The sequence below is a fragment of the Tenebrio molitor genome, chromosome 7 (assembly GCF_963966145.1).
Source record: "Tenebrio molitor chromosome 7, icTenMoli1.1, whole genome shotgun sequence".
In the NCBI taxonomy this organism is placed as follows: Eukaryota; Metazoa; Arthropoda; class Insecta; order Coleoptera; family Tenebrionidae; genus Tenebrio; species Tenebrio molitor.
Window position 1 is genome coordinate 14,104,357 of NC_091052.1, and position 27,459 is coordinate 14,131,815.

The following is a 27,459-nucleotide window of genomic DNA, read 5'->3' on the forward strand; positions in this document are numbered from 1 at the left end:
GGAGTTATGGCGACATCACAGTTAACGCCTTCATGAATTAATCAAACTAACACTTTTTTTATCTCCGGATTGGTTCACACAAAACTCTTAGACGAGATTTCGAAGACATCATTTCATTGTGTTTAAAATTCCTTTGTGTACTTTTAATACAAATAATTTAGCTCAAAACTGTTTTAGTCTTGTGAAAATTGGCGTAATAGGTCGTAAAAACTCTTGAGAAGGGAAACTCGTAAATGCTCTGAATTAATATTGAATTACTTGTCCGAAATATAATTTGTCAGAAGTTATTTATTTTCGCAATGTATTTCCCAACTTTGCGAGCATTTGAATCCTGACCCGGATCAATAGCAATGATGTCGACATTTATCCTGTGAGTTCCTTCCTGCAGGACGAGCTTGATTTGACCTAATTGACTTGTCTCGTATTGGCCTTAATTTTATAAAGCACACTTTCGCAGCAGTTAATCGGATTTCCCTTCGTCGTGGAAGACAAATAAATTTTAATAGTAGACGGGATTAGCTTTCGCCGTCACCGCTGTCAGAAAGAAACCCTTCACTTAAATCCCTTTTGATTGATATCGTTATTTCATAATGATAAATCGTCAACTGCAAAAAGAACAAAAGCGCCACGAAAAACAAATTCAATAATAAATTATGAACAGTGCGGTGGGAATTTATGCTTGAAGAATTCCAATTTGTTTAATTCAGGAGTTGGGGATCAAAGGAGAGGGGTTGGATTGTGGAGTATTTGCTGCTGCTGCAAATACAAGTCCTCCACAGCTGAGAACACTGAATGTTATTGGAAAAACTTTTGCACAACCAAGAGATTCTTAGTTTTTGTAGTGGGACTTTTACGTTAGTTTTACTAGCTCCAAAAGTAGCTAATGCTGTGATGAGATCCGTCTTGCGAGTGTGTTAAAATATGAAACAGATTTATTAACCGTTTAAAGTATAATTTTTTATTCCTTTTGTATAATAAAGTCAACAAATACAGAATTAAACACAATTTAAAAATTACATGTGGCACTTGTAATAGAAGTGAAGAGCCCATCACAGTAGCAATATTTTTTCAAAGAATTTTGAATACATTTGCTATTGTCACGATACCTATTCGTACGACTAATATCACCTAACAAACGAAAACTAGGCAACTTGTGATGCTGCACCGCAACTTCCACAGTTGCTTCAAACATTGCCGGCGGTCTGGTCTCCAGCATGATGAGAAAGAAGTTGACGGTGTGGTTGAGTTCGTTTAAGTAACTCTCCGACATTCCCGAAAACACTATCTTCTTCAGGTGGTAATAAGCGCACTTGTGGCCCCTTCGTCAGCCTTGACAAGCGCGTTTATCTGCGAAACAATGAACTCCGCCGAATCCACAACAATCTTCTTGCCGGGGTTGTTGGAAAAGTGACCGGAACACATACATCAGTGCTGTTCGATGGCGCAGTCTTTGCAGGTGCGAGCTTCGTCGATTTCTTTGAACAAAGAATGACATTTAGGACATGCGAGACTCGGCTGCACCGAGTAGGTTTGGTTGGCGAAGAGTAAAACGTCTTGCAGAGTCATGTGGACGTCGAAAGGGTTCGAGAGTCTTTGGGGGTTTGTTAGGAAATTGTTGAATTCAGCGGGGTGGCGCTCCTTGAACCTCTTCGGTAGGTGGATGTAGATGTAGGGCAGGGGTTCTTCTAGTTATCCGGCGTGAGTGTAGCGGATTTCCCCGAATTTGAACCCGTGGTCGCTGAAGAATACAAAAATGGTGTTGTTGAGATGGTTATAGATTCCTCTCAAAAACTGTTCGACTCTTGTGTCCATCGATGACGGCATATTCAAGGGGTCATGACTGAACGTATTCATCGAGAAGGGTCTGAATTTTGGATGGTGCTGGAAGGTGATCGCCAAGTCCTTGGGCGAGATTCATAATCCTCTCTCCGCTATTCTCCGGTCCTGAACAAGTGTGCATCCCGCATTTCTTGATGGAAGGCAATTGTTCCACGTACGGTCTCATGTAGAAATCTGTAGAAGGACTGGCGAATCCTTTGCGATTGTAGTTGAAAATCCCCATGGTCGATTCGTCTTCCGTGTACGCCATTATGTATCCTAAATCACTAAATTTATCCCACATCGTATCACAGTTACTCATCTTATTCTTTTTGGGGTCACACTGTTCGTAGACTTGGGTCCAAGTCTTACCAGTCAATATCGCCATCAAATTAGGAAAGGTATTGTCGCCGATCTTGGTGTACCCTTTCAGATCGTAAAAGTCTCGTCCCCGCAAGAACTCGTACGTTTTTGGCATCGTACGGACCAGATTCATCTTGGAAATGCTGTCGATTCCCACAAATAAAACACCAAAAGGGGTCGTTTCTGAGGTCCAGTTGCGTTTCATCTTGCTTTCGGGGACATGTCTGGAGCTGATGGCCGCGTGCACGTTCGAGTAGATCACACCGAGTGAGGTTTTGCACTTGACCATCACCACCAAATCCGTTATGTTCACGCTGCTCTCGAACGGAACACATTCTGAAAAGCTGAAAAGAATCAAGTTTTGCTAAGTTGTCACACCACGTCTCACCTCACTTCATCGTCGGATTTGTTGGCGTGGATGGTTCTCGTGACGGACGAGTAGCAACAAGAAATTTTGAAGACATTGTAAGTACCGAGAAGACTCCGATTCACGTGCAACGTCGATACCGAGTCTGTCGTCTCGACGTACGTCAAGAGCGGCTTCTTGGAACATGTGACGTACTCCTCCCGATGGAAAAACTTCGTTACGTCTTCGTTGAACGGATCGTCGTTGGGTATCCGACATTTTGACGTGTGGATCAGGATTTGAGTGGGCCACTTATACTCTTGGATTTGGAATCTATAAAGACAACACCGTCAATGTGTGCATTTCCATCATGAAAGTTAATTACAATTCAGATTCAGAACACTTTCTTCTTCGAACCTGTGAATATTGAATTTGGTATAATAGAAAAAGGTTCTTACGAAAGTGAGGACCATACACGTAATCAGTCATTTTCGCAAGTTTCCCCTTGTTTTGATGAGCTAATCCTCCAAAATAAAAGAAATAGATTGACACAAGCACAACTGCTAGAATGAGTACGGAAAACAGACTAATAAAGGTGTGCAGTAGACGGAATACGTTAGTCGAGTCCATTTTTAAAATTTAGGTGTGGGAAGGTATGAAGCGTTGACCGTATGTGAGTGATCTTTTATGATTTGACAATCATTTTGAAATTTGACAAATTTTCAAAATTTCAAATTTTCCTCTCTGTCTCTCTCTTCTCTAACCACCTCTCTTCTTTTGTGTTTTCCTTTCTTCGTTTGTCAAATAGTCATCTATCTATTCGTTTCGTTGTGTTTCGTGATTTGTAGTTTGCTTTCTGTTACATTAAAATCAATTCTTTTCTTCCAAGGCTGAATAAACTGTTACATTAAAATCAGTTCTTTTCTTCCAAGACCGAATAGATATAATATAATAATTCAAATAAAAGCGTATTTACTATGCCCCCATTTCAGAACGCTAATGATACGCCAATGGACAAAACATCAGTAACAGATTTAATGTCTCAACATGTTCTCCTTAGAGCGTTTTCACTCTACAAAGGCGACACTGTCAACACGTGTGTTTGAAGTTTTTAACGGTGAACTGGATGTAATGGAGGAAAATAATTGTGAGCCAAACATGTTTATTCCTGTTGCTCCCGATGAAGTGATTCTTCTGCGGTGCAGAGATATACGTTTGACTACAGTGTCGATTGTCTATCATTTAGGTTTTTTTTTACTCCAAGAGGGATCTGGAATCTGTCCAGTGGGCAATAACCATTTCTTATGAAATAAGTCGGTATACCGGGTGATTCAGATTGGTATTCGCGCCCCTATATCTTTTTTATTTTAAGAAAAAAGTATAGGAAACCATATATATTTGTAAATCGCTTATGAAACTACAATAGATGACGTTGTCAAATCTTCTCTACGATGACATATGTCAAAGTTAAGACAGTCAACTTTTTTTTTTTTTAAATAGTACATTATACATTTCTTAGTCTATTCTTGTAAAGCTTTTTTTTCTATCTTTGAATGTGTAAAAAAAGTTGACACTTACAATAGGAAAAAATCGAGAAAAAATAAAATATGATTTAATTTATTCGAAAGTGTTATTTTCTAAAAAGAGCTAGTTAGCCATGGAGACAATTGAATTTTGACATTAATAGTGTCAATTATTAACGTACCTACATTTAAATAAATAGCTATGTTATAACTTATAACCTACATTTAAATAAATAACTATGATATAACATCTGGCTTCGAAACCTAACTTCTTCCTGACTATACCGCTTTGAATGCATACACGATGAAAATATGTAGTTGAATTTTGATAGTGCATGAATGACATGATGATGTAAAATTGGAATAAGTGTAAATTCTAATATTCGAATAAAGTAAATTCAGGATGGATCGGGTCAAATAGTTTTATTTTTTGGCTATGTAATTCTTAAAATAGTGAGATGCAGGGAAACAACAACGCGAATTTAGCATAATAAATTCAGTATGGATTTGGTATTTCGTCCGAGTCTCAGTTTTCTGGCCGAGGCGCACCCGAGGCTTGAAAACAAACAAGGTCAAATCATTTTATTTTTTGGCTACGTGGTTGTCTTGTAAATAATGACATGCAGAGAACCAACATAATGCGAATTTACAAATGTTTGGCTTACTAGCTCTTTTTAGAAAATAACGCTTTCGCATAAATTAAATCATATTTTATTATTTTTCTCGATTTTTTTCTGATGTAATTGTCAACTTTTTTTACACATTCAAATGTAGAAAAAAAAGCTTTGCAAGAGTAGGCTAAGAAATGTGTAGTGTACTATTTAAAAAAAAAGTTGACTGTCTTAATTTTGACATATGTCATCGCAGAGAAGATTTGACAACATCATCTATTGTAGTTTCACAAACGATTTACAAATATATATGGTTTGCTATACTTTTTTCTTAAAACAAAAAAGATATAGGGCCGCGAATACCAAACTGAATCACCCGGTATTCACTGCCTTGATTGACTAGGAAGTATCTGTCTGTTAAGTATGATTTAAATAATTGATAGTGGGGATGAGGAAGAAGCTTCTTTAGTTTGACTTGTAAACCTTATCAAAAGCTCGAGATATGTCAAGGAAAGCTGCGGAGCAGTATCTTTTAGCATTTAGATCTTTATTAATTTGGTTAACTAGTCTGCGTACTTGCTCTATTGTTCCATTCATTGCGAAACCCAAACTGGTGGTTTGGAATTATTTTCCTTTCTGCTATTATGTATAATGTAGAGTTTCTTAACGTATGACTTCTCCAAGACTTTGGAGAGCGTTGGTAATAAGCTTATTGGCTTGTAGGAAGAGACATGTTCTGGTTTTTTTCCAGGTTTAAGGATCGTGATGATTTGAGCAACTTTCCAGGTTCTAGGGAAGTACCGCGAGATCGAAAAAAAAAATTAGAGTAGGCGCTGGCCAAAAATTTCAGTTGGCAATTCGTTAAGATTTCAATTATCTGATGTCAGTCTTAAAAGTTAGGTTAGTGATTTGGAGAATGTTGAAATCTTGATTTTCATAAAGAATTTTGTGTGACCTGTCGGTTGTAAAAGAATTTCCTCAGCTAGTGCAATGAAACAGTGAGATTTAAATACACCTTTATTTAACGTCAACGGTGAGCACGGAGCACGCGCACGCCGCTTGTTTATAAATCGATCCGAGATCCAACGATCATCGATCAATATTATCCAGAGAGGTTGTTGTCGGTTGTGGGGGCTCTTATTGTCAAGTAATTTCATGCACAACAGACACACGATAGAGAAAAAAGTATAAATCTTTTTTAAGGATAAGCTGAACTGAACCAAATGACAGGTTGACAGGTTAGTTTCTTGGGTTAATCTTTGCAATAATTCTTTGTTCACCTTCATCAATATATTCAGCTGATCGTTTACTACTTTTCTACTGCCTTTTTTGCGCAGAACACTCCCTGTTTCCAAAAACATGCATTTGTAGACTTTCTGGGCAAGTTGTTGGTTAAGTGCCTTGAAAGTCCGGAAACTTTAGTTGAAATTCCTCAAAAACTCGAGGTGTCGAATAGGACCAAGCCTTTCTCCATTGGTGAAGAAACACTGGACAATGAAAATTTGTTGCTCTAAAGTAAACATACTGTAATAGCAAATTTTAATAGTCAATAATTCATAATGACAATTACCATTGTAATGAATTAAATTTTTACGTGGTGCCAACTGAACTGTATTAATCATGGCCATCTCGATTTTTTTTATTTTCTATCGCAAGGTATCTCAGTATTGCATTCAAAATGAAAGTTATTATTTTATAGCATTTTTCAGACAGTTCTTGTAGTATTTTTCCAGAAACGAGATCAAATCTTGGTGCCTTTTTGATATCTATTTCTTTCGTTATTACCTGTTTTATTTCTTTAGTTTTGGATTTACAGTCGGTAATTCCATTTGAAATGGGGCATGTAGGAAGTTCGTTATCTCATTTTCCTCTTGTATGGAGAGCTCTGAAGGGAAGGGTTTGAATACATTTTCTATATGTTTTCTAGAAGACTTTTTCCTTGTCATTTCTGGCCCAGGTATTGTCCTCATTTTTAATCGGAGAATTGTGTTTTTGGTCTTTTTAGCCTTCTTGTGGCTTTCCAAAGTGAGTAGTCCGTAGCGTCTGTTGACCTAACACTTTCCAAGTATTCTTGAATGCCTCCGTTCTGTTCTTCTTGGATCCAGTCTTTTAGTTCTTTGGTGGCTTTATTTAACTTTCTTTTGTTTTCTTCAGTTCTGGCTTGCTGCCATTGTTTCCGCAGGTGTCTTTTTTCTGCAATTTTGTCTTTGACAACCGTTTATAATTCTTTTTTCCATTGCAGACCACGCAGCCTCTTGTTTATTCATAAGCATAATATTGGGAGTTACCCATTTGGCCGGCCCCTGCATATTAGTTGCCTGCTATGCACTTTTAATTATTTCCGATACTATTATTAGCCTATGTTTATCTTTTTTTTTAATTTTTATCACGGTGACTGTCCTTGCTTGTTATCTCAGTTCTAAGCAAAAACATCTGTTCTTCACTCTGACAAACACACATTTAGTTATTTAGTTAATATGACAAATATTTTGCGTTTTTCTTTTAGCCTTGAGCTAAAGTCGTGGAGAAATATTTCTTAAATTTCTATATTTTTCTGGAATCAAATCGTAATCAATCTTGTTAGAGTCTTGGTGGCAATATCTTTCCCAATACTCTTACGACTATCATTTTTCAGTCGTAGAAACGTTACAAAACACTTTCTAAACCCTCAATACTCCAATAAATCGATCTCCTCGGACCGATGTCTTCTCTCATTCCCTTATTTCCTCCGTTTGCAATCATCGTCCACCCACATTACCTGTTTGTCCTTTTCGCAGTAAATTCTCAAATTCCTCTTGCCGACCGCCGCTCCAATTTGCTCCTATCTCGTGTAAACTTCGGATCCGTCTTGCTCCGCTTCCTAATCCTCGGCCAAGAAGTAAACATTAGAGCCTATGGATTAGTCTTGGATATGTAAATTGTTCTTTGTACGAAATGAACAGCTGTGCGCGATGCGCGTTCGGTGTCCGCGCCCCTGCAGGAAGGCGGCGGCAGCAGGCAGCGTCGCCTCAGCACTCGACCGACGCGGCAGTGCGTTTGCAGGATGATCCGCGTGAGGGCCGCGTACGCGCCATGTGAAAGTGTTGAGTGACCATGAGGCAGGGCTGGCAGGAGACGCTCCTCAGGGGGCTACTCCTGCTCCTGCTACTCCACGGAACTCGCCGCTGGAACTTCGTAGCCTCGCAGGATCCGAACGGTTCCGGTGAGTCACCGAATAACTATTCCAGCTCGGCCCGGAAACTTTAAGCGGCTCTTGTTAATTATACAAATTCGCTACTGCGGAAAGGTATTTTCACCGGAGCGCTTTTCCTAGCCGGAGCTAAGGTACTACCACACCAAAGCTTGTAGGATTTTACCTTTGTTAGTCTTTCAGCTGCTTTATTTTATTTAGACGGAGCTAGAAGATGGGGTAACTCGCCGGACAGACGAAGACACAATCAACAAAAATAATTTCTCTCTAACAAAAAGGGAAATTGTTTTATTACGCTCAGCAAACTAAATTAATTAATTAATAAAGATAATTATGTATTTGTTTCTTTTAACTCTTCCAGAACATTTGCAAGAACTTTATTTTCCTTTAGCTCTACATTAAATCGTTGCTATGCGATGGAATTGAGACCATGTAATTGGTGGAAAAGTTCTTCTGTTGGTGTCTAACTAATGTTTAACTGAACCCCATTCAGTGATCTCAGACAAACTAACTTCTCTAATTAATGAATTAATTAGGGAACGCTGCCAATAAGCGTAATTTAATCAACACCTCGAAGATATATTGAGAAAGATATCTGAGTTAATTTGGAGTCGGAATGTAGATAAAATTTTCACGGGAAAACAGAGGGTTGAAATGGAAAAATGCATTAGTTAGGAAATCGACTCTATAGAAAATTCAGACAGCGGAATGCTGTAGAAGTGGAAAACTCTGAAACAATTGTGTTAAATATTGAACAGAAAGGGTGAATAGAACAGTTTTCACAATGGGGTGGAAAAATTTTGTTTGCAACTAGACTGCACCCTCCAGACAGTTTCAACTTTGACCTCGATTTAATTTTAATCGCGGTTCAGTGGGGTAGTTTGAAATTGTCTTTGCTAGTTAGGGTAGTTTGGCGAAAGAGTTGTGATTTTCATGCTCCAGATAGTTCACCTCTTGATGGAACCTGTCGCCCTTAACGCGCCTCCCTGAATAAAATTTTCTCCCGAATGAAATTACCCTCTTCCTGTGGGACTCATAAACCAAATGAAACATCCAGAAAACGGTCTCGCATAATTTCCACGGTTTGTCAAAAATTCCACCCCCATAAACCGATACAACTCGATTGGAATCTGAGCGATGAGGGGTGTTATCAGCGCCTCTTATTTTATCACTTCCGCGAGTCAACTTGCTTGGATTTTCACCAGATCCGGGATTAAAAAAGTTTTGCGGTCGGGGTTGAAAAGTGGAGCGAAAATATTGATTGGTGGCTGAGGGTGCGGACTTAAAATCTGTCTTAATTTGGCGGTTACACCGGAGCTCAAAGGGTGTTTTTGCCGCCCCGATTGACCCGACAAAGACCTGTCAAGAGTGGAGCTTACAAATGTTGCAACTAATAGGAGCTTTCGATTAAGCTTCAAAGCTCACACTTAATCGTCGTTAAAGTGTTAAACAACACTCCGGACTCGACTCCTGAGGGTTGTTTTTCTTTCAAAGGGTGAATAATAGACGCAATTAAATTTACAAAGGTGGGAAGAGATTCGGGGCTCAGTGACTTTTTGCACATTACCACCATTGTCTCGTCTTGGCGAAATCTGAGAATAAATCACTCCGAGCGCTATTATTCGATACAATGGAGCGATGAACATAATCAGACGTAAGGGTGGAAAATGGAAATTCTTATTGGGGTGTCGGCATAATGGGCCAGACAATGCGTCGCTGGAAGCACAGGAAAAAATTATAAAACCATTTGGATAATGGGGGAAACGGAGTTTTAGAATTAAAAAAAATGGACCGCAGATCTGCCAGATTTTAATCTAATGGAAAATTTGTGGTGCGGCTATAAAACATGTCAGATTTGAACGAGTGAATGGTAACAAGAAAAAATAATAACAAAATGGCCAGCAGGTCCTCCCGATTTTAATCCAACGGAGCACTTGTGATATGACTTGCAAGACCTTTACAAGATGCCACATCTGAACAATTCGGATAACAGAGCTTCTGGTAAATAGCAGAAATAAAAAAATGTTATGGATTGGCCAGCAACTCGCGTGGATTTTAGTCCGATGGAGTATTTATGGAAGAGATATCATTTTTGATCTTGACAAGCTTTCAGCTGATTATTTTATCAGTCCTGCTGGAATGTTCAAACTGAAACATTTATTAGAGCCGAGAAAGGGCGTCAACACCCATTTATAATCCTTCTTTTATTCCCACCACAATGGTGAACACAACAATACCAGAATTATTTATCTGTCGGTGAAAACTTTCTGTTTGTTGTCTGTTACCAACACCGAGTTTTCGTTTGATTGTCGCGTTTGCAAAAAAAATTGGATCGAGTGGTCAAGGAAGAAGTGGAAGGGCTCCCGTTCGGTCCAGGAAAATATATGGGAGCGAACGGGAACATAATGGCCAGAACATCCGCAGTTAATTGAGCATGCCGGCCTGACTTCGACCCTTCCCTCCGGAAGTCCAAGGAAGATCGAGTGCGATTTGCAATAAACGCAGCATTTTTAAGCCCTTCGCTCGCCTAATCCACATTTATGGGTCCAGCCAACGAAGCAAGGACCTAATGGCAACGTAGTTGTTGTTTTGGGTGAAACTATCGTTTCGGCGTGTCAGACTCGCCCTTCCTCTTATCGCGCCGAGGCAAGAATCTGCAAGAGTTTGCGGAGGCGCTCGTTAACGCCCGAGATAATGAGATATCGACAGTTAACAGGTAGAGGAGGCGCTTTTTAATGAAATCCGCTCGGGATAACGGCCCCAGGATCACGAAATTGATTCCATAAAGTCGGATATAATCCTGCTGGCACAACACTTATGCGCTAATACAAACAGATCTGTCGCATCGATTGTTGAAAGTGCGGAGCGAAACCAGTTCCAATCGGGTCAGCATCCGAGAAAGTACCCAAATTACGTAAGAAAAAATCATAACAATCTGGGGTCAAGCCGGTTCGACGAGCTCTTCCTCGATTATGCAGCAGGATTAAATTGGCGCGATGAAATCGGATGAAAAATTAATTAACGAAACAAAGAGACTCTTCGAGAATAATTAATTGTGCGTTGCACGCATCGAGAACACGCCGATAAACCAAAGGAAATTGGAGTTTTTGTTCAACCTAATTTGACGGTCCTTAGCGCTGCAACGATACCCTGGAAATTTTGCCGAATAAATCGACCCGACGTGACTTAAATTACAAACACTTAAGAACGAGATGGATTTTTATCAAATCTTATACCGAGTGTCTAGAAGGCGAGTGAGACGTTTTTGTTGGCATGATTCAGCGCGACTGTCGTCGTGATAAATGTCCAAAGCTTTATTTGCATCATGTTATAAAGGAGTAAACCTGCAGGACGTTTGACTGCGATAAATTTGTGTTACGTCGTGTTAAAATCTAGAGAGGACCACCTTAAATTATTTATCATTTGACATTGTAAAACACCAACGAAATAAAATTGCAGAGGAGACACTTTGTCAGCAATTACGACTCTCATGAATAAGGAATCGGTCGGGTTTATGGACGTCGCAATTTTTTACTTGTTTGAAGGAGTGTGACAACAAATTCTGGAGGGACTGCAAGAACATCTGTCATTGCTGCAGTACTTGGAACATGCTCAAAGATAAATCAATCCGAGGACTGTGAATGAACTCCTGCTCCCATTCATTCCCACAACCTCTGAATTCTTAACGACGAAATGAAATTTTTACTCGACTACCAGATCATCTCGTTTCTTCTAATTCTGACTAATTCATGACTCTCGACGTCTTATTCCGACCAACACGTCACAATCGACACATTTTTCGTCGTGCGACAATCGATTTTCTGATTAATTTCTAATTAACTTAATAATTTTACTAATTCACCGGTGAAACACATTTGAGAGCCGCTCCAATTACACTTAATTAGTCACATTAATTTAAATAATGATTATTTTTTAAACAAAGGGACAGGGACTGTATTATATGTCCCCAACGTACTCTTGTTTCCGTGTTTGCACCACCACACTTTTATTTTTTGCATTCATGTGATGTAGCGTGACGACACCCTTCGGTGAAATTATCACAAAGAGAGTCGCGACATCGATAATTCAACCTTGTTTCGATCAGTTCGATTCGATTTACATTTGTAGGAGGCGAAAAAAATAAAAAAATGGGGATTTTACAATCGGTGTGTATTGTTGGTTGCCTAACTCGCCCACATTTTTTACAAGATATTGCTCTTAATATTTATTCCACGAAATCTCAATTGATAGGAGGTCGTAGAAAGTTGTGTACAACACCCCCGCACCTGGTGCAAATGCAGTAGTAGCGTTGTGGCAAGCTGCAACAGGAATACGTAATGATATTGATTGGGGGGTTGGAAAAATCACCCCGAAGGTCTAGATCGCACAATCTTTTTCCAAACGTTCCCCTTTAAGTCGCAACCCCGCAATATACATGTTTAGTCGACAAGTTGGAAACTTTTCGTCCGCATCAGCGACCCTAAAAGGATAAAAACAATCTTTAACAAACGGAACGGTTCATAACTACCTGTGTATTAGATTTTCGTGAGAATGCCGCGTTTCTGTTTTAATATCTCAGATGTAGCCCAGTTCTCACATTCTGAACCGGTGTCGCGAAATTGTGATGGCGATTCTGGTATTTGGGGATGGAAATAGCCCAAGATTGTCACGGAATTTTGGATTTGGGGTGCGTGCGAATAATCTCAGGGGTTGTCTAATCGGTAATCTAGAGGGTCATTTTCTGGGTTTTTCCCACTTGATATTGACGTATCGGTGGCTCTTGAGGGTGGCGCGAGTCTTTAATTAACGAAATTGGTCCTTTGGGATTTTTTGCATAACAGAGAGAAGAGTTTTATATTGGAGTCCTCGGTGTCAAGATCCTGTTGAGGACGGTTCAAAGGATCTGGTATTGTAAGAGGAGAAATTTCGGTGTTTACATGTTCAGGATGAATCAGCAGAAAAACTTTCAGCAGTTGTAACTGGAGCTTTGTTTTAGACTCTCCATTTCCATTAATAAATAATTTAATGGAATCGATCGAGAAACTCTTTGCGATGCAATTAATGTAATGGAAGAGTCTTCTAACGCCGCTCCGTGCTTTGATTAGCAAGTTTATGAGCTTTAGCTCCGTTCGTAAAATTAATTTGTGGACTTGGAGGACCTCTTCGAAGGCTTTGTCCCAACTTCGGCGCCGCTCACGAGGCACGTTTGTGATGATGAAAGTGGCACTCGTGTCGTCATCCTTTTATGGTTAATCGTGCGTCCAGGCCGACATTAGCGGGAACAATATTACTTCAGTCAGAGCGTCTGGAGTGCGGCGGCGGCGTTGGCGCCGCGACGCCCTCGTGCACTGCCTGCTTGGATCTCCTCCCGTTCGATATGTTGCGGCACATGCCAGGTCATTGTGCCAACACGCAATGTCGTTGCTTTCAGTAGCTTAACAATGACTTTCGTGAGTGAGAATGCGGAAAGCTCGACTTTGTTAAGTGTGCTTTTCGGGTTGACAGGCCGGATTAGGCGAATAACGTAATTGTCAGCAAAATATTTTGCAAACATCGAACTCTCCGACCTTATCTTCGGCGATCTATCCGCAAAAGCTCCACTAACTGTGCTTTCGGTGCGAATAAATCAATGGGCCGGAAAATATTTTCGTTTTCTTATCTGGGACGTCAGACCCAGCAGGAGTGATACTAAGATTAGAAATGTACACGACGGTTCAGATGTTTGGGGAGCTTTCAGGAAATGTAAATTGAAGCAGGAATCGGGTCGAGTTTATCTTCGCCGATCTTTCAACTCTGATAAACAGGGAAGCTATTAGTGCCGGTCAAGTGCAAAAGTCAGATGCAGAGCTTCTCGCTGGAAAGTATTGCGACAGGAATTGCGAGCTTTCAATATAAGAGTTAGTTTCGACACAATCGTCTGGAGACATTTTTAGCGGAGCTTTTCATCCGAAATGTCAGCTTGTGCCGGAACGGGTTTGGAATTCGCCGCTCGCAGGATTGTTCGGAGCTTTCAGCAGGAATTGTATCGAGTTTATCTTTCTGTTGGAAGTCCGATCAGCTGGAAGATATCCCTGTTGGTCAAGTGCAACTTTGAGGAGAGCTTTGACGCGCAGCAGGAATTTGTGTCGGAATTGAGGGATCGTGTAGGGGAAATGAGTTTTTCGCTTAAACATGCTTTTATGGAGGTGTAAAAGCGTAACGAGCTACAAAAGCGGATGCTACTGGTTCCTCGTGAAACAGCGAAAGAAATCCTGCAAGATTAATGCAGAAATCCGGACGCTCCGTTCAATTCTTGGGCCAATTATTCCTGAAAGGCTAATAAACTGGAATGTTGCCTATTTAGCGTTGTGAAACAGCCGGCTTATTTTGAAATTCTACCGCACGCCATAAATTATTGATGAACTAGCTGTAGGTACCTTGAAAATGCCGAATAAACTGTTGAATTATTTAGACGGGTTCAAACACAGTCGTCATTTTTTAGTCAATTTATGGCCCAACAAACAACCTAATCTGGTTAAATCAAGCACAGTATCCACCTGAGAAATTACATCCAAATCCAATAACAAATTGACAGGAATTGTGCCCATTCAAAATGAATTCGTAATGCCGAGGGAGGTTAACCCAGCAAACAATTTCATTCTTACGGTGGAGAAACACCCCTGAGTAACAACGGGAGTAAATTTTTCAATTTTTGTTGTGAACTTTTCACCAGTCACGTTAAACCTAAATATAAACGCGACCAGCAGGAATTGGGTTAATCGATAGAATGGGTACAATAGTGTACTTATCTGGTCGGCAATAAATACACTGCAGGTTGCAGGAAATGTTCGGGGCAGTTTTTACACACTCGAAACTAGACAAACATGTGGGGAACGCTTTCAGAGTCCAACACAAATACGGTCGTCGTTCCTGCAACGAGCTTTGCGGGGAAAAGCTGAAAAGAACATTTAATTTGCGATTAATCACTTGAAAGGAAATAGCTTTCACAAGACCCAAATCCACTCTGTGGCGGAATCTGATTCAATTTAGCACGCGAGTGGTAGAATAAGTGCGGCTGAAATAATCCTATTGGACTTTCAGATTTTTCCATATTTGTTTCTGTTTCTGATTTATTTCACCATTTCTGTGCCTCTAGCTCGACTGGGACCAGATCTGGCGACTTGACTGCCCTTTCACTTTTCCTGCTGACTCAGTCCCTTCGAGCTTTGTAGCTTTCAATTTCCAATTTTTTATTTGTTGCGGCGCCACAGGGAAAACTTCTACTTTACATCATTCAAATTTAAAAAATGAATTATTGTGTTTGAGCACGTAAACCATTTTTTTTCTAATCTCACCACCACACACCCCTTCGATAAAACTCACAATATGTTTCTCGCGGTGTTTTTAGCGATAATAAGCGCACACGACTCTCATAAAATTCATTACGACTCCATCACACCAGAACCTGTTGATTTGAGTGCTTTGTATTCGCGTCACATCTCCACCAAGACAAACATGTTTCACCGACAATCGCCACACATTACCACCGCTTCAGGTGATCAGGTTTCACAATATTGTGATTGTAATCTATTTGACCATCGACCCATTAACCATTCGCTCCGTCGCCTGTAATTTTTTCCTGGTAGATTCCCGTTTGTGATAGTGTCAGGGTTTGTTTCGCTTTATTAGCCCCAGAAATATGACAGGGAAGTTTCACGATCGGGTTTAAATGGTTCGATGGAATTGTTCCATTGGCACGGAACCAGCAATGGCCGAGCCTGAATGCACGACAATTGTTTAACTCGTGGAAACATGAAAATTAAACCGATGCAAGAGTTGTTATAATTATTTTGTGACATGCGATGGGGAATTGGGTCACCCGATGAAGGCGGACTGATCTAATTGGCGAGCCGATCAATTGGTACAAAGGGCGCTAATGGCCCCATGAAAAAATTAATGCGCCCTGAAAATATACATTATAACGAGATTACAGCGACATTTCAGGGCGCACAAAGTCATACAGCGGATTTAATTGCTTTTTTGCATGGGAGGCGAATTATCAGATGGGTGAGTAATTTTGAAATATTTCATGAATCATTTGCTTTGTTTGTTGTTTTGTTACTTGGAGTGCGATATAATTGTGTAATGTACGAAGTGTAAGCAGGAATTGTTGTGTTTGCTACACCTGGGGTTGGTAATTTTAGAAATGGATTTGATACAGTCGTTTATGTTTGCAAACTAGGAGGAAATGACAATGGTGTAAACAAGGAGATCTAGATTTGCATGTGTTTCAGTGGTGGACAGTGCAGGGAGTAAATATTTGCAGAATCGTTTTTTATGGTTGAATCAGATTAGCATTGTAATCGAGACACTGTATTTTGCAAATTTAACACAAGAAAATATAGTGGGAAAAGGTTTGGTTTGAAATGAAAATATGGTGGATGCGCCGGGAAAAATTTTACGTTGAAATTAGAATATCTCGGTTTTTTGTAATGTTAAATCAAATTTAAAAAAGGTGTTATGTAGATATGAGTGTGATAAATTCAGTCCAAAAAACCGCATGTCTCTATTTTTCATAATAATATCGCAGCGAATTATTTTTTGGTTGGCAAAAATGGGGGAGGCGCCGGGACAGCTTTAAAATAATTTTAATATCTCTATTGTTTGAGGAGCTAGGTTAAATTCAAATATGTGATTTATAGAGTATGTTTTAGTCAATCGTATAAAAAAAATTCAAAGCCTCCAGCTCGGACTAGAACCCCAGATTTTTTTTTTTGGTTGGAAAAATGGTGGATGCGCCGGGAAATATTTTAGATTGAAATTAGAATATCTCCGTTGTTTGCAAAGCTAAATCAAATTAAAAATTGGTGTTATATAAATTTGGATGTTATACATTGACTGCAAAAAGCCGCATATCTCTATATTTAATAATAATAAAATGCTGTAAAATTTATTTTCGTTGGGTAAAAATGGTGGAGGTGTCAGGAACTATTTAAAATATTTTCAATGTCTCTATCGTTTGAAGAGCTAGATTAAATTCTAAAATGTAAGTTGTCGCCTTGCTTATGGTGAATCTTATGGAAAATTTTCAAGCTCATGCTTCTAGTGGGAACTGTGACAGTCCACAAGAATGGTGGATGCGCTGAAAAAAATATTTCTACGTTTTACTTTGTTCTGAGGAAGTTAGAAAGGATGTAAAAAGTTGGATTCGTAGATCTTGTAATGCCGAATTCAATAGAGGAAACGCCCGTTTTGACCTTTGATAATAACGCAACAATTTTTTTTTTGTGTGGTAATGGTGCATGCGCCGGGACATATTTTACATTGAAATTAGAATATTTCAGTTGTTTGCAAAGTTAAATCAAATTTAAAGATGGTGTTAGGTAGATGTGAATGTGATAAATTCAGTCCAAAAAACCGCATGTCTCTATCTTTCATAATAATATCGCAGCGAATTATTTTTTGGTCAAGAAAAATGGTGGAGGCGCCGGGACAGTTTTAAAATAATTTTATTATCTCTATTGTTTGACGAGCTAGGTTAAATTCAAATATGTTATTTATAGAGTGTTTTAGTACATCTTATTAAAAAAACGCAAAGTCTCCAACTCCGACTAGAACCCCAGATTTTTTAGTTGCAAAAATGGTCGATACTCCGGGAAACATTTTTGATTGAAATTAGAATATCTCCGTTGTTTGCAAAGCTAAATCGAATTAAAAATTGGTGTTACATAGATTTGGATGCTATACATGTAATGCAAAAAACCGCGTACCTCCATCTTAAATAAAATAAATGTAAATTTTATTTTCGTTGGGTAAAAATGGTGGAGGCGTCAGGAACTATTTAAAATATTTTTAATACCTCTATCGTTTGAAACACTAGATTAAATTCACAAACGTAATTTATGGACTCGCTTATGGTGAATCTTATGGAAAAATTTCAAGCTTACATCTCTGGTGGGAACTGTGACAGTTTGCAAGAATGGTGGATGCGCTGTAAAAAATGTTTTTACATTTTACTTTATCGTTGAGGAAGTTAGAAGAGATGTGAAAACTTAGATTTATAGATGTTATAATGCCGAATTCAACAGAGAAAACCGCCCGTTTTGAACTTTGATAATAACGCAACAAATAATTTTTTGTTTGTGTAATAATGGTGCATGCGCCGGGACATATTTTACATTGAAATTAGAATATTTCAGTTGTTTGCAAAGTTAAATAAAATTTAAAAATGATGTTATGTAGATGTGAATGAAATAAATTCACTCCAAAAAACCGCATGTCTCTATCTTACATAATAATACCGCAGTGAATTATTTTTTCGTTGACAAAAATGGTGGAGGCGCCGGGAAAGTTTTAAAATAATTATAATATCTCTATTGTTTGAGGAGCGAGATTAAATTCAAATATGTATGTGGTTTATAGAGTATGTTTCGGTAAATCTTATAAAAAAATTCAATATCTCCAGCTTCGATTAGACCCCAGATTTTTTTGGTTGCAAAAATGGTGGATACGCCGGGAAACATTTTAGATTGAAATTAGAATATCTCCGTTGTTTGCAAAGCTAAATCAAACAAAAAATTGTAGTTACATAGATTTGGATGTGATAAATTTAATGCAAAAAGCCACATATCTCTATCTTTAGTAGTAATAAAATGTCGTAAATTTTATTTTGGGTGGGTAAAAATGGTGGGGGCGATAGGAATTATTTAAAATATTTTCAATGTCTCTATCGTTTGAAGAGATAGATTATATTCTAAAATGGAAGTTATCGCCTTGCTTATGGTGAATCTTATGGAAAAATTTCAAGCTCACACTTCTGGTGGGAACTGTGAGAGTGCGCAAGAATGGTGGATGCGCTGAAAAAAATATGTCTCCATTTTACTTCGTTCTGGGGAAGTTAGAAGAGATGTAAAAAGTTGGATTTATAGATCTTGTAATGCCGAATTCAACAAAGAAAACCGCCCCTTTTGAGCTTTGATAATAACGCAACAAATAATTTTTTGTTGTGTAATAATGGTGCATGCGCCGGGACATATTACTTTGAAATTAGAATATTTTAGTTGTTTTCAAAGTTAAATCAAATTTTAAAATGGTGTTATGTAGATGTGAATGTAATAAATTCAGTCCACAAAACCGCATGTCTCTATCTTACATAATAATATCGCAGCGAATTATTTTTTCGTTGGCAAAAGTGGTGGAGGCACCGGGAAAGTTTTAAAACAATTATAATATCTCTATTGTTTAAGGAGCAAGATTAAATTCAAACATGTGGTTTACAGAGTATGTTTTAGTAAATCTCATAAAAAAATGCAAGGTCTCCAGTTCCGACTAGAACCCCAGATTTTTTGGTTGCAAAAATGGTGGATACGCCGGGGAAACATTTTAGATTGAAATTAGAATAACTCCGTTGTTTGCAAAGCTAAATCAAACTAAAAATTGTAGTTATATAGATTTGGATGTGATAAATTTAATGCAAAAAGCCGCATATCTCTATCTTTAATAGTAATAAAATGTCGTCAATTTTATTTTGGGTGGTTAAAAATGGTGGAGGCGATAGGAATTATTTAAAATATTTTCAGTATCTCCATCGTTTGACGAGCTAGATTAAATTCAAAAATGTAAGTTATCACCTTGCTTATGATGAATCTTATGGAAAAATTTCAAGCTCACACCTCTCGTGGGAACTGTGACGACAGAAGGCAAGAATGGTGGATGCGCTGAAAAAATATTTCTACATTTTACTTTATTTATAGATCTTGTAATGTCAAATTCAATGGAGAAAACCGCCCGTTTTTACCTTTGACAATAACGCAAGAAATAATTTTTTGTATGTGTAATAATGGTGGATGCGCCGGGAAATATTTTATTCCATATTAAAGAGATTTAAAACTAATTTTATTGAGCAATTTGTTCCAAATCCAACTAAATAAATAAAAATGTAGCTTCGCAGTCTGTTTGGTATTCGTGTTTGGCGGCGGTTTCCCCTGATCCGCGCTTTCCTAACGCATAACTGGATTGATGGAGGAGGGACTGTATATTGGTCTCGACATTAAATTAATCCTGCACGCTCACCTAGGACTATTGAAACAGGACGTGCATGAAAAGAGTCGAACAAGCAGTTGGCGTCAACACAAAACACCTGCCCCGAATCCGTCAATTCCATCCTGAAAATCAATTCTTTCAAGAAGGAGAAAACCGCGCCGTTAAGCTCTCGCCGAAAGCTCATGAATGTTAATTTGTCATCAAACTGGTAGGCCACCTGAATGGGGAAACGCTTGATTCATGGTCTTTGGAGATGGTGGATCTCATTTCGTCGCCTCACTGACGCCACTTCAGACCTCTATTTGTATTCATGAATTCGTGTTTGTGACGGATCTCATGTAAAATTAACGTTATTGTCCCGCACAATGGCATTAGCTAACCAATTGTTGCGCTCACGTGGCGTTAGTTTTTAATGTCTAATCAACGAGACGATTTGTTGCAGATGTTGACAAGACCAAGAAGAAGAATCTGTTCGGGGACAAGTGCCATTCAAACGATGACTGCGAGTTCGAAGGGTCAGTGTGCGAGTTGCACGGCAACGGAAACGGAAAATGTCAGTGTAAACCGGGACTGCCCGTAACCAACCATATTGACAAATGTGGCAAAGGTAACAGTCACACCAAATAAAATATCACGAGTAATTTCTTTTTAATCCTTATTTCATAGAAGTCCGTACTGTATTTTCTAGATGTTTTTATGACGAAATCAGTGGAAAAAACGCAAGTCTCGACCTTTCAGAATAACACGGAAGATAATTTTTATTAATTGTGAAAATGGTGGATGCGTCGGGAAATATTTTTAATAAAGGTTGCGATATCTTGGTTGCTTTGCAAGCTGGGCGATAAACAAAAACTGTGAATTATTGATTTCCTTATGACACATCCAACGGAGAAAGTCCGTTTCTGGAGCTTTAATAATAACAGAGAAAATAATTTTTGATTGTTAAAATGGTGTGTCAGGAAATATTTTAGAATACAGGATATTGCACGAGTGATAATGAATCCGACGGAATTAAAAATGCAACCCACAATACATTTGGAAGGTAAAGCTGGATATGGGCGCGGTTAATATCCACTTTTACCTTCCAAATGTATTGTGGGTTTCATTTTCAGTTCCGGCAGGCTCATTATCACTTGTGAAATAGCCTGTATAGTGTATATACAGGGTTATGATAAAAAAGGCACAAAATTCATAAAACGCACAGTATTAATTTTTGAAAAAAATGCAAAAACAAGTCAAACAGTTTTTTAAATTCTGCCTCTTTTAACGTATATAGAAAAAATTGGGTCAAATTTGTCAAAGTTATGACGTCATTAATATTTTTTTTCGAATGGGAAGCTGCGATTCCGATTAGATTATTTTATAGAGCTTATTTTTCTGGCTTATAAAAATCTACACTGACCGGCACAAAAAGTGACTCATTATGATTTCTTTAATAAATGATCTTGAAATAATTTGTGCTTATTTTTCTTTATTATAATTAAATTGGGATATTTTCAATGATCGGGAGTGCTATGGTCACCATGGCAACCGAATTGTTTTGTTTAAATAAATTATTAGAAAATTTGCGCTACTTCCATGTTGTGTTTTTGTCGGTTGATTTACGTGTTAAAAGATTTAATGTGACAATACGAGATACTAATTCAAAATGCTGTTCAAATGTTGGCAATTTTTCATAACATAAAATTGTTTCTAAAAAATTACTTTTATTTTTTTTTTCATTAAAATTTTATTTGCTGTGTTTAATGTTTTGTTTGTCGGATATTCTTTGGCAAAGAATAACTTAAATAACACTTATCAATATAACATGATATCAAAAAAAAATTCTAAGTGAGTCGTTTTTTGTGCCGATCAGTGTAGTTTAAGTAAGGATTACATTTAAAAAAATAAGCAAATTTATAAAGAACGAAATAAACTTGATTTTAATAATAACTAATAAATAAATTGAACAATACTTTAAAGCAAGAATTTACTCTAAAAACTGTTTGACGTGTTTTTGCATTTTTTTTTTTCAAAAATTAATACTTTTCTGAATTTTCTGCGTTACAACTCTGTTGTTTGGCCAGCTAGAGAAAATTTCAAAGCTTCTCAAAGTGTTTCATAGAATTATTTAGCCGAACCCAGTGGAGAAAATCTCCACTTCTTCTATCTTTGCTAATAACGGAACCAAAGAATGTTGGTTGCGCCGAAAAATATTTTAGTATTATATTGCATAACTCTGTTGTTTGGGAAGATAGACTAAATATAACAACAGTGTTTTACTGAATTCTCTGCGATGATTTAAAAAAAAAAAAACGCCTGTTATGGGTAATAAAAATAAGATAACGAAAATTTTTTTTTGTTCGACACTGTCAGAATTTGAGAATTTTCTCCCATGTGAACGGATTTTGATAAATGTCATAACTTGTCAAAACGAAACGTCAAACTAATTTTAAAGATTTTAAACGCTTTGGAGCCTTTGAGGGGCTCGTCGAACAAAAAAACGTTGTATTCAACTCGTTCTTGTGTAAATTGAGCTTTTTTGGCACTCGTGGGCCTTTAAAACGCTCGTTTCACTCGCTTTTTAAACTGGTCCACTCATGCCAAAAAAGCCCAATTTACACACGAACTCGTTAAATAAACTACTATTCCTTGAAGTAAAATTGTGAATGAATTGTAAAATATTGTAATATAAAATGCAATAACTTTATTGTTTGACGAGCTAGAGAAAATCTAAAAACTTTGTTTTTTAGATCTATTTACAAAGGATGCAACAGAAAAAATTACTTGTTTCTATCTCTGCTGATAACGCAACAAAAAAAAAAATCTTTCTAATAAAAATGGTGAATGCGCTTTTAGGATAGATATTACAATAACTCCGTTGTTTGCCAAGATAGAGGAAATCTAGAAACTGTGCTTTTTAGATCTTTTTGCGGTGAATTCAACAGATAAAACCTCCTATTCCTATCTTTGATAATAACGCAACAAAAAAATTTTTTGTTGTAAGAATGGTAGTTGCGCCGAAAAATATTTTAGTATACAGGGTATTCCACGACTGGTAATGTGCCCGACGGAATTGAAAATGCAACCCACAATACACTTCCGAAAAAAGCTGGCTCTTGAAATAAAAATATCCAGCTTTTTTCGAAAATGTATTGTGGGTTGCATTTTCAATTCCGTCGGGCTCGTTATCTCTCGTGAAATATCCTGTATATTGCAATCACTCTGTTGTTTGGCAAGAAATACTAAATCTAAAAACAGTGTTTTATTGAATTCTTTGCGATGATTTCAAAGAGGAAAACCGCCTGTTTCTGTAATGGAAACGCTGCAAGCATTCGGGGCACTTTTCCAGATTCCGCAATATTATCGGAAATTTTTGTATTATAAAACAAAAATTTTTAGATAATAAAATAATTTTCTTTGAAGTAAAATTTGTGAATGTACTGGAAAATAGTATAATATAAATTGCAAATAACTCCATTGTTTGACACGTTAGAGAAGGTTTAAAAACTATGCTTTTTAGATCTCTTTACAACGGATGCAACAGAAAAAATTGCTTGTTTCTATCTCTGCTAATAACGCAACAAAACAAATTTTCTTCTAGTATGATGTTGGTGGTGGATGCAGATATAACAATAACTCTGTTGTTTTCCAAGCTTGAGGAGATCTAAAAACTGTACTTTTTAGATCTCTTTACGGCGAATTCTACAAAAAAACCGCCTAATTATATCTTTGATAATAACGCAACAAAACAAATTTCTTTGTAGTAAAAATAGTGGATGCGCCAATAAATATTCTAGAATAATGTTGCAATAACTCTATCGTTTGGCAAGCTAGAAAACACTTAAAAACTGTGTTTTATCGATCTCTTCACAGTTAGAAACAAATAGAAAAGTGCCGCCTGTTTTTATCTTTGTAAATAACTTAATCAATTTTTTTCTTGATAATCAAATGGTATATGCGTCGGTTTAAGGAGTCAGAGTAAATTCATAAAAGTAATGGTTATGTTTGTTATGGCAAATCTCTACGTAATTATGATTTTTGTTCCGTGACGAATTCATCGAAACATTTGTATGTCTGATACCCAAAGCAAGAACTCATTTAAATAAATTAGATTCATAAATTATTCTTGCAGCACTACTTTTTCTTGCTAATCAATTTTATTATCTGCCAAGAAAATTCTTGTAGATTGCAACCAGTTCACTAAATGCGTTTTGAAAGGGCACAACCATAACAATTGCAACAAAGAATGTGTTGACCTTTGTTTCGCACATTTGACTCGTACCGTATTTGGAATCCTTCACCTCTGATGGTTAAATTTCTCTGGAAGTTCTCTTTGAACCCTTCGACAATTGATTTTGTACTAATCTTCTCCTTCAATCTCCCAACCAATCACATAAATCGAAACTTTCCTTCGTTTACTCAACTCTTCACTTCTCCCCATTTTTTATCAGTATTCACACTACAAGCACACCGGCTTTTATTTGATTATTATTTAGTACACCTTGACCCTCTTCCCCTAATTGCTTCCTCCTCTGCCGCAACGTGTCCGAAATAAGGAAACGAGTCTATTTAGAGCTACCTCTGTGGTCAACGCTCCTCGGTGGAGTGGGTCGATAGGGTTCCGCTCGCCCCCAAAATCGTAAAATTAAACCACCATGTGTCAAGAAAAGCGTCACTGGTGAAACCTGGAACCTGAATGATTTAACAAAGTTTCTTTTATTGTATGCGTCCTGGAGAAATCTTTATTGCGCGATGGGTCCAGCATTTAAATGTAACAAATAAAAAGGAGAAGGGTTTGGCTTTTATTGTTTCCGGACAGTCGCACTTGGTAAATTTTCGATGACGTCACAAAAAGGCGTTTTTGATGGGGGTGCAGTGTCGAAATTGAATGAATAATTTAGGGCAAGTTTAGCTGAACAAATGTAAATTCATTTTGAATTGTTATTGAAGGCCGCAGTGTTGTAGCCATAGCGACGAACTAGAGCTACAAAACCCTCACGTTTTTTCTTTCTTTACCACTGCGGAATTTTTTGAAATAAATCACTCACAAAGCCCTCTTTAGCCTAGTCAAGGCTGACCTCGCTGCCACAGCGAAAGCAATTTAGAGGGTCCACTTGTTTAGTACCAAGACTGAATGATATCTTGCGAACACAATGACAGGGTTGTTGCCGACGCACTAATTCGAGTTTGTTAAACTTTATTAATGCCAAATCGATGGAGTAAATAGCCTTCGGGGGGTTGTAATCTAGGAAATATCCATTTTTAATTTGCAACAACGCTCATTCTACTTTCGCTTCATCTCCTTTGAATATGGAGGCTATTAAGTGGGGAACTGACGGCACAAAAAATTCCTTACGAGTGCCCAAATCCCACAGGAAATTCGGAACCGAACCAAATATTTTCACAACTATAATGCGCAATTATTTCGAATGGAGATGCTCGCAGGAAAATGAAATTATCCAGACACATTTCAGCTTTCAGCAATTTCTCCATGTAATTTAATTGAATGCCATTAGTCCTGATAAAGGAATTGTGTTTGTCCTGGGAGCGAATTGTTCACATTGTTTTTGTTTTTATTGTACCATAATCTCGTTCGACTAACGAGAACATCGAATGTTTTCATTTCCACAGTCACTCTCTGAGCTCTTTCGCGTCTTGTTCCACACGCTCGTCTTTCAGATTTTTTTTTAATTTTCTTCTCACAATACACCATTTCAGAGGGTTATGTTTCCACAGTCATCGAACTCGAGCCGGTTCTTGAAGGCTTTTTGCAGTAAACAGTTAGGATGTCGTAACGCTTTTTAAGCTTTAACTAAACTGAGAGCCTTGTAACATCCCTCAAAGCATTTGCTTCGGGAATATACTCACATTTCCGCATTAACTACCCTTGTTAGTCTCATTTTAATTAATAGAGAAGAAATTTACGCCGGGTGAAACCACCAACAAGTAATCCTCAATCCTTTGAAAACTGAACCCCCAATTGTAAATTAAGAAATATTTGGAAAATATTTTTCCGGAGAAATACGTGAGAAAAATAGTGTATTATAGGGATTTTGTGGTAAAGTCAGCTGGAAAAACTACTGTGGCTCTAAATAATGGTAATGCAAAAATGGTGGATGTGCTGGATCAATGTTTACCAATTTTGCAATATCTCCATTGTGTGGAGGAATAGAATACATAAAAAAACTACGTTATGTGACTATTGTCATGGCCGATTTAGTAAAGAAAATCATGTTTCTGATAAAAACAATAACTGCATCGTGAATATACAGGGTGATTTACGAGGAATAATGAGCCCGACGGAATAGAAAATGCAACCCGCAATTCATCAGGAGAAAAACCCGGACATTTACCGCTTCGATGTCCGGCTTTTTGTTGCAATGTATTGTGGGTTGCATTTTCTATTCCGTCGGGCTCATTATTCCTCGTAAATCACCCTGTATTTTTACCGCAGAAATGGTGGATGCGCCGGGATTTTAAAAATATACAGGGTTATTCACGAGAGGGGTACTTCTGAATTTTTATTTTGCTGCAACCAACAATACCAATGGGAGTATCTATTAAATCAAATGTGTTATTTCTTTTAAATTAGAAATCAAAGTAAGTTGGATAGATTTGTCAGAAATGTCAGATTGGCAGATAACCTGTATTTAATCAAAATTCAATAAATAAATTAACAAATTCCACCACTTTCTATAAATGAGGAGCATGTCGGTCTTTTCGTCGTTATTGTAAAACAAAATTTTCGAATTGACAAAGATTTTTTGCTTTAACGTCAAAGAGACAGGACTAAGAGCCATCGTGGATTCAGTTATAATTATTTTCAAAATTTGAAATCAAGATATTGTTGCAAGGTGTATAATGGGTTGCGGCAAAAAAAAAATCAGAAATACCCCTCGCGTGAATAACCCTGTATTTATTGCTTTATCTTTGTTGTTTTTTATCGAGTGAATAAAACCCCAAGTCTCTACCTGTTACAGAAATGGCAACGCGGCAATATTCTTTGGGGAAAATGGTGGATGCGCCGGGATTTTAATAATATGATTATTATAACCAGTGGAACGGCCAGTGCTTACGCACTAAAATCAATAAAATATTAAAATTCTACGCTCATTTTCGAAATCTCTTTCTTCTTGACTTCTGTGTTCCCGTCTACGTCTTTGTCGTTCTCTATTTTTTGCTCTTTGTCGTTCAACTTCGTCTAAATTATCCATTATTGTAACTATTTTCTTATAAAATTAATGACAGGTTTTACTGTCAAAAGGGACGTGTCATAGCAACACAGTTTCGTGTCAATTGTTGTGCTTTTTTACAGCGTAAATTAATTGGAGCATGTTGACACCTAACCTAAAATTTAAAGCCAAAAAATCTTTCTTTTCTTTCTGTCTTTGCAATGTTTTACATTAAAAATAGAATAACTTAACGATTCCTATTCTCGAAGGAAATATCTAAGGGTACCCTTTGCTGAAAACAAACATGTTGAATTATGTCCCGATTAAACATAAATTCGTGTCAAACGGCGGGAAATTCAAACTTTACACTGTTCTAAACGGTATACTTTTTCCAACGCCTACTCAGCCGAGAATTTCATTTGAACGCGCGATA

At 37.6% G+C, this 27,459-nt stretch overlaps 1 protein-coding gene and 1 pseudogene across 4 annotated transcripts in view; one reads left to right on the forward strand and one right to left on the reverse strand.

Moving 5' to 3' along the window:
- jus (julius seizure) overlaps nt 1-27,459 on the forward strand; it is a 74,368-nt gene that overhangs the window by 41,139 nt on the left and 5,770 nt on the right. For 3 of the 4 annotated variants that reach the window (XM_069054173.1, XM_069054175.1, XM_069054176.1), the window contains exon 3: nt 20,315-20,479. In XM_069054173.1, the coding sequence (XP_068910274.1) occupies nt 20,315-20,479 (165 nt within the window). Of the gene's footprint in view, nt 1-7,643; nt 7,864-20,314; nt 20,480-27,459 lie in introns of those variants that run through there. The other variant, XM_069054174.1, reaches the window with a different exon arrangement.
- LOC138135770 (uncharacterized) lies at nt 961-3,245 on the reverse strand (annotated as a pseudogene).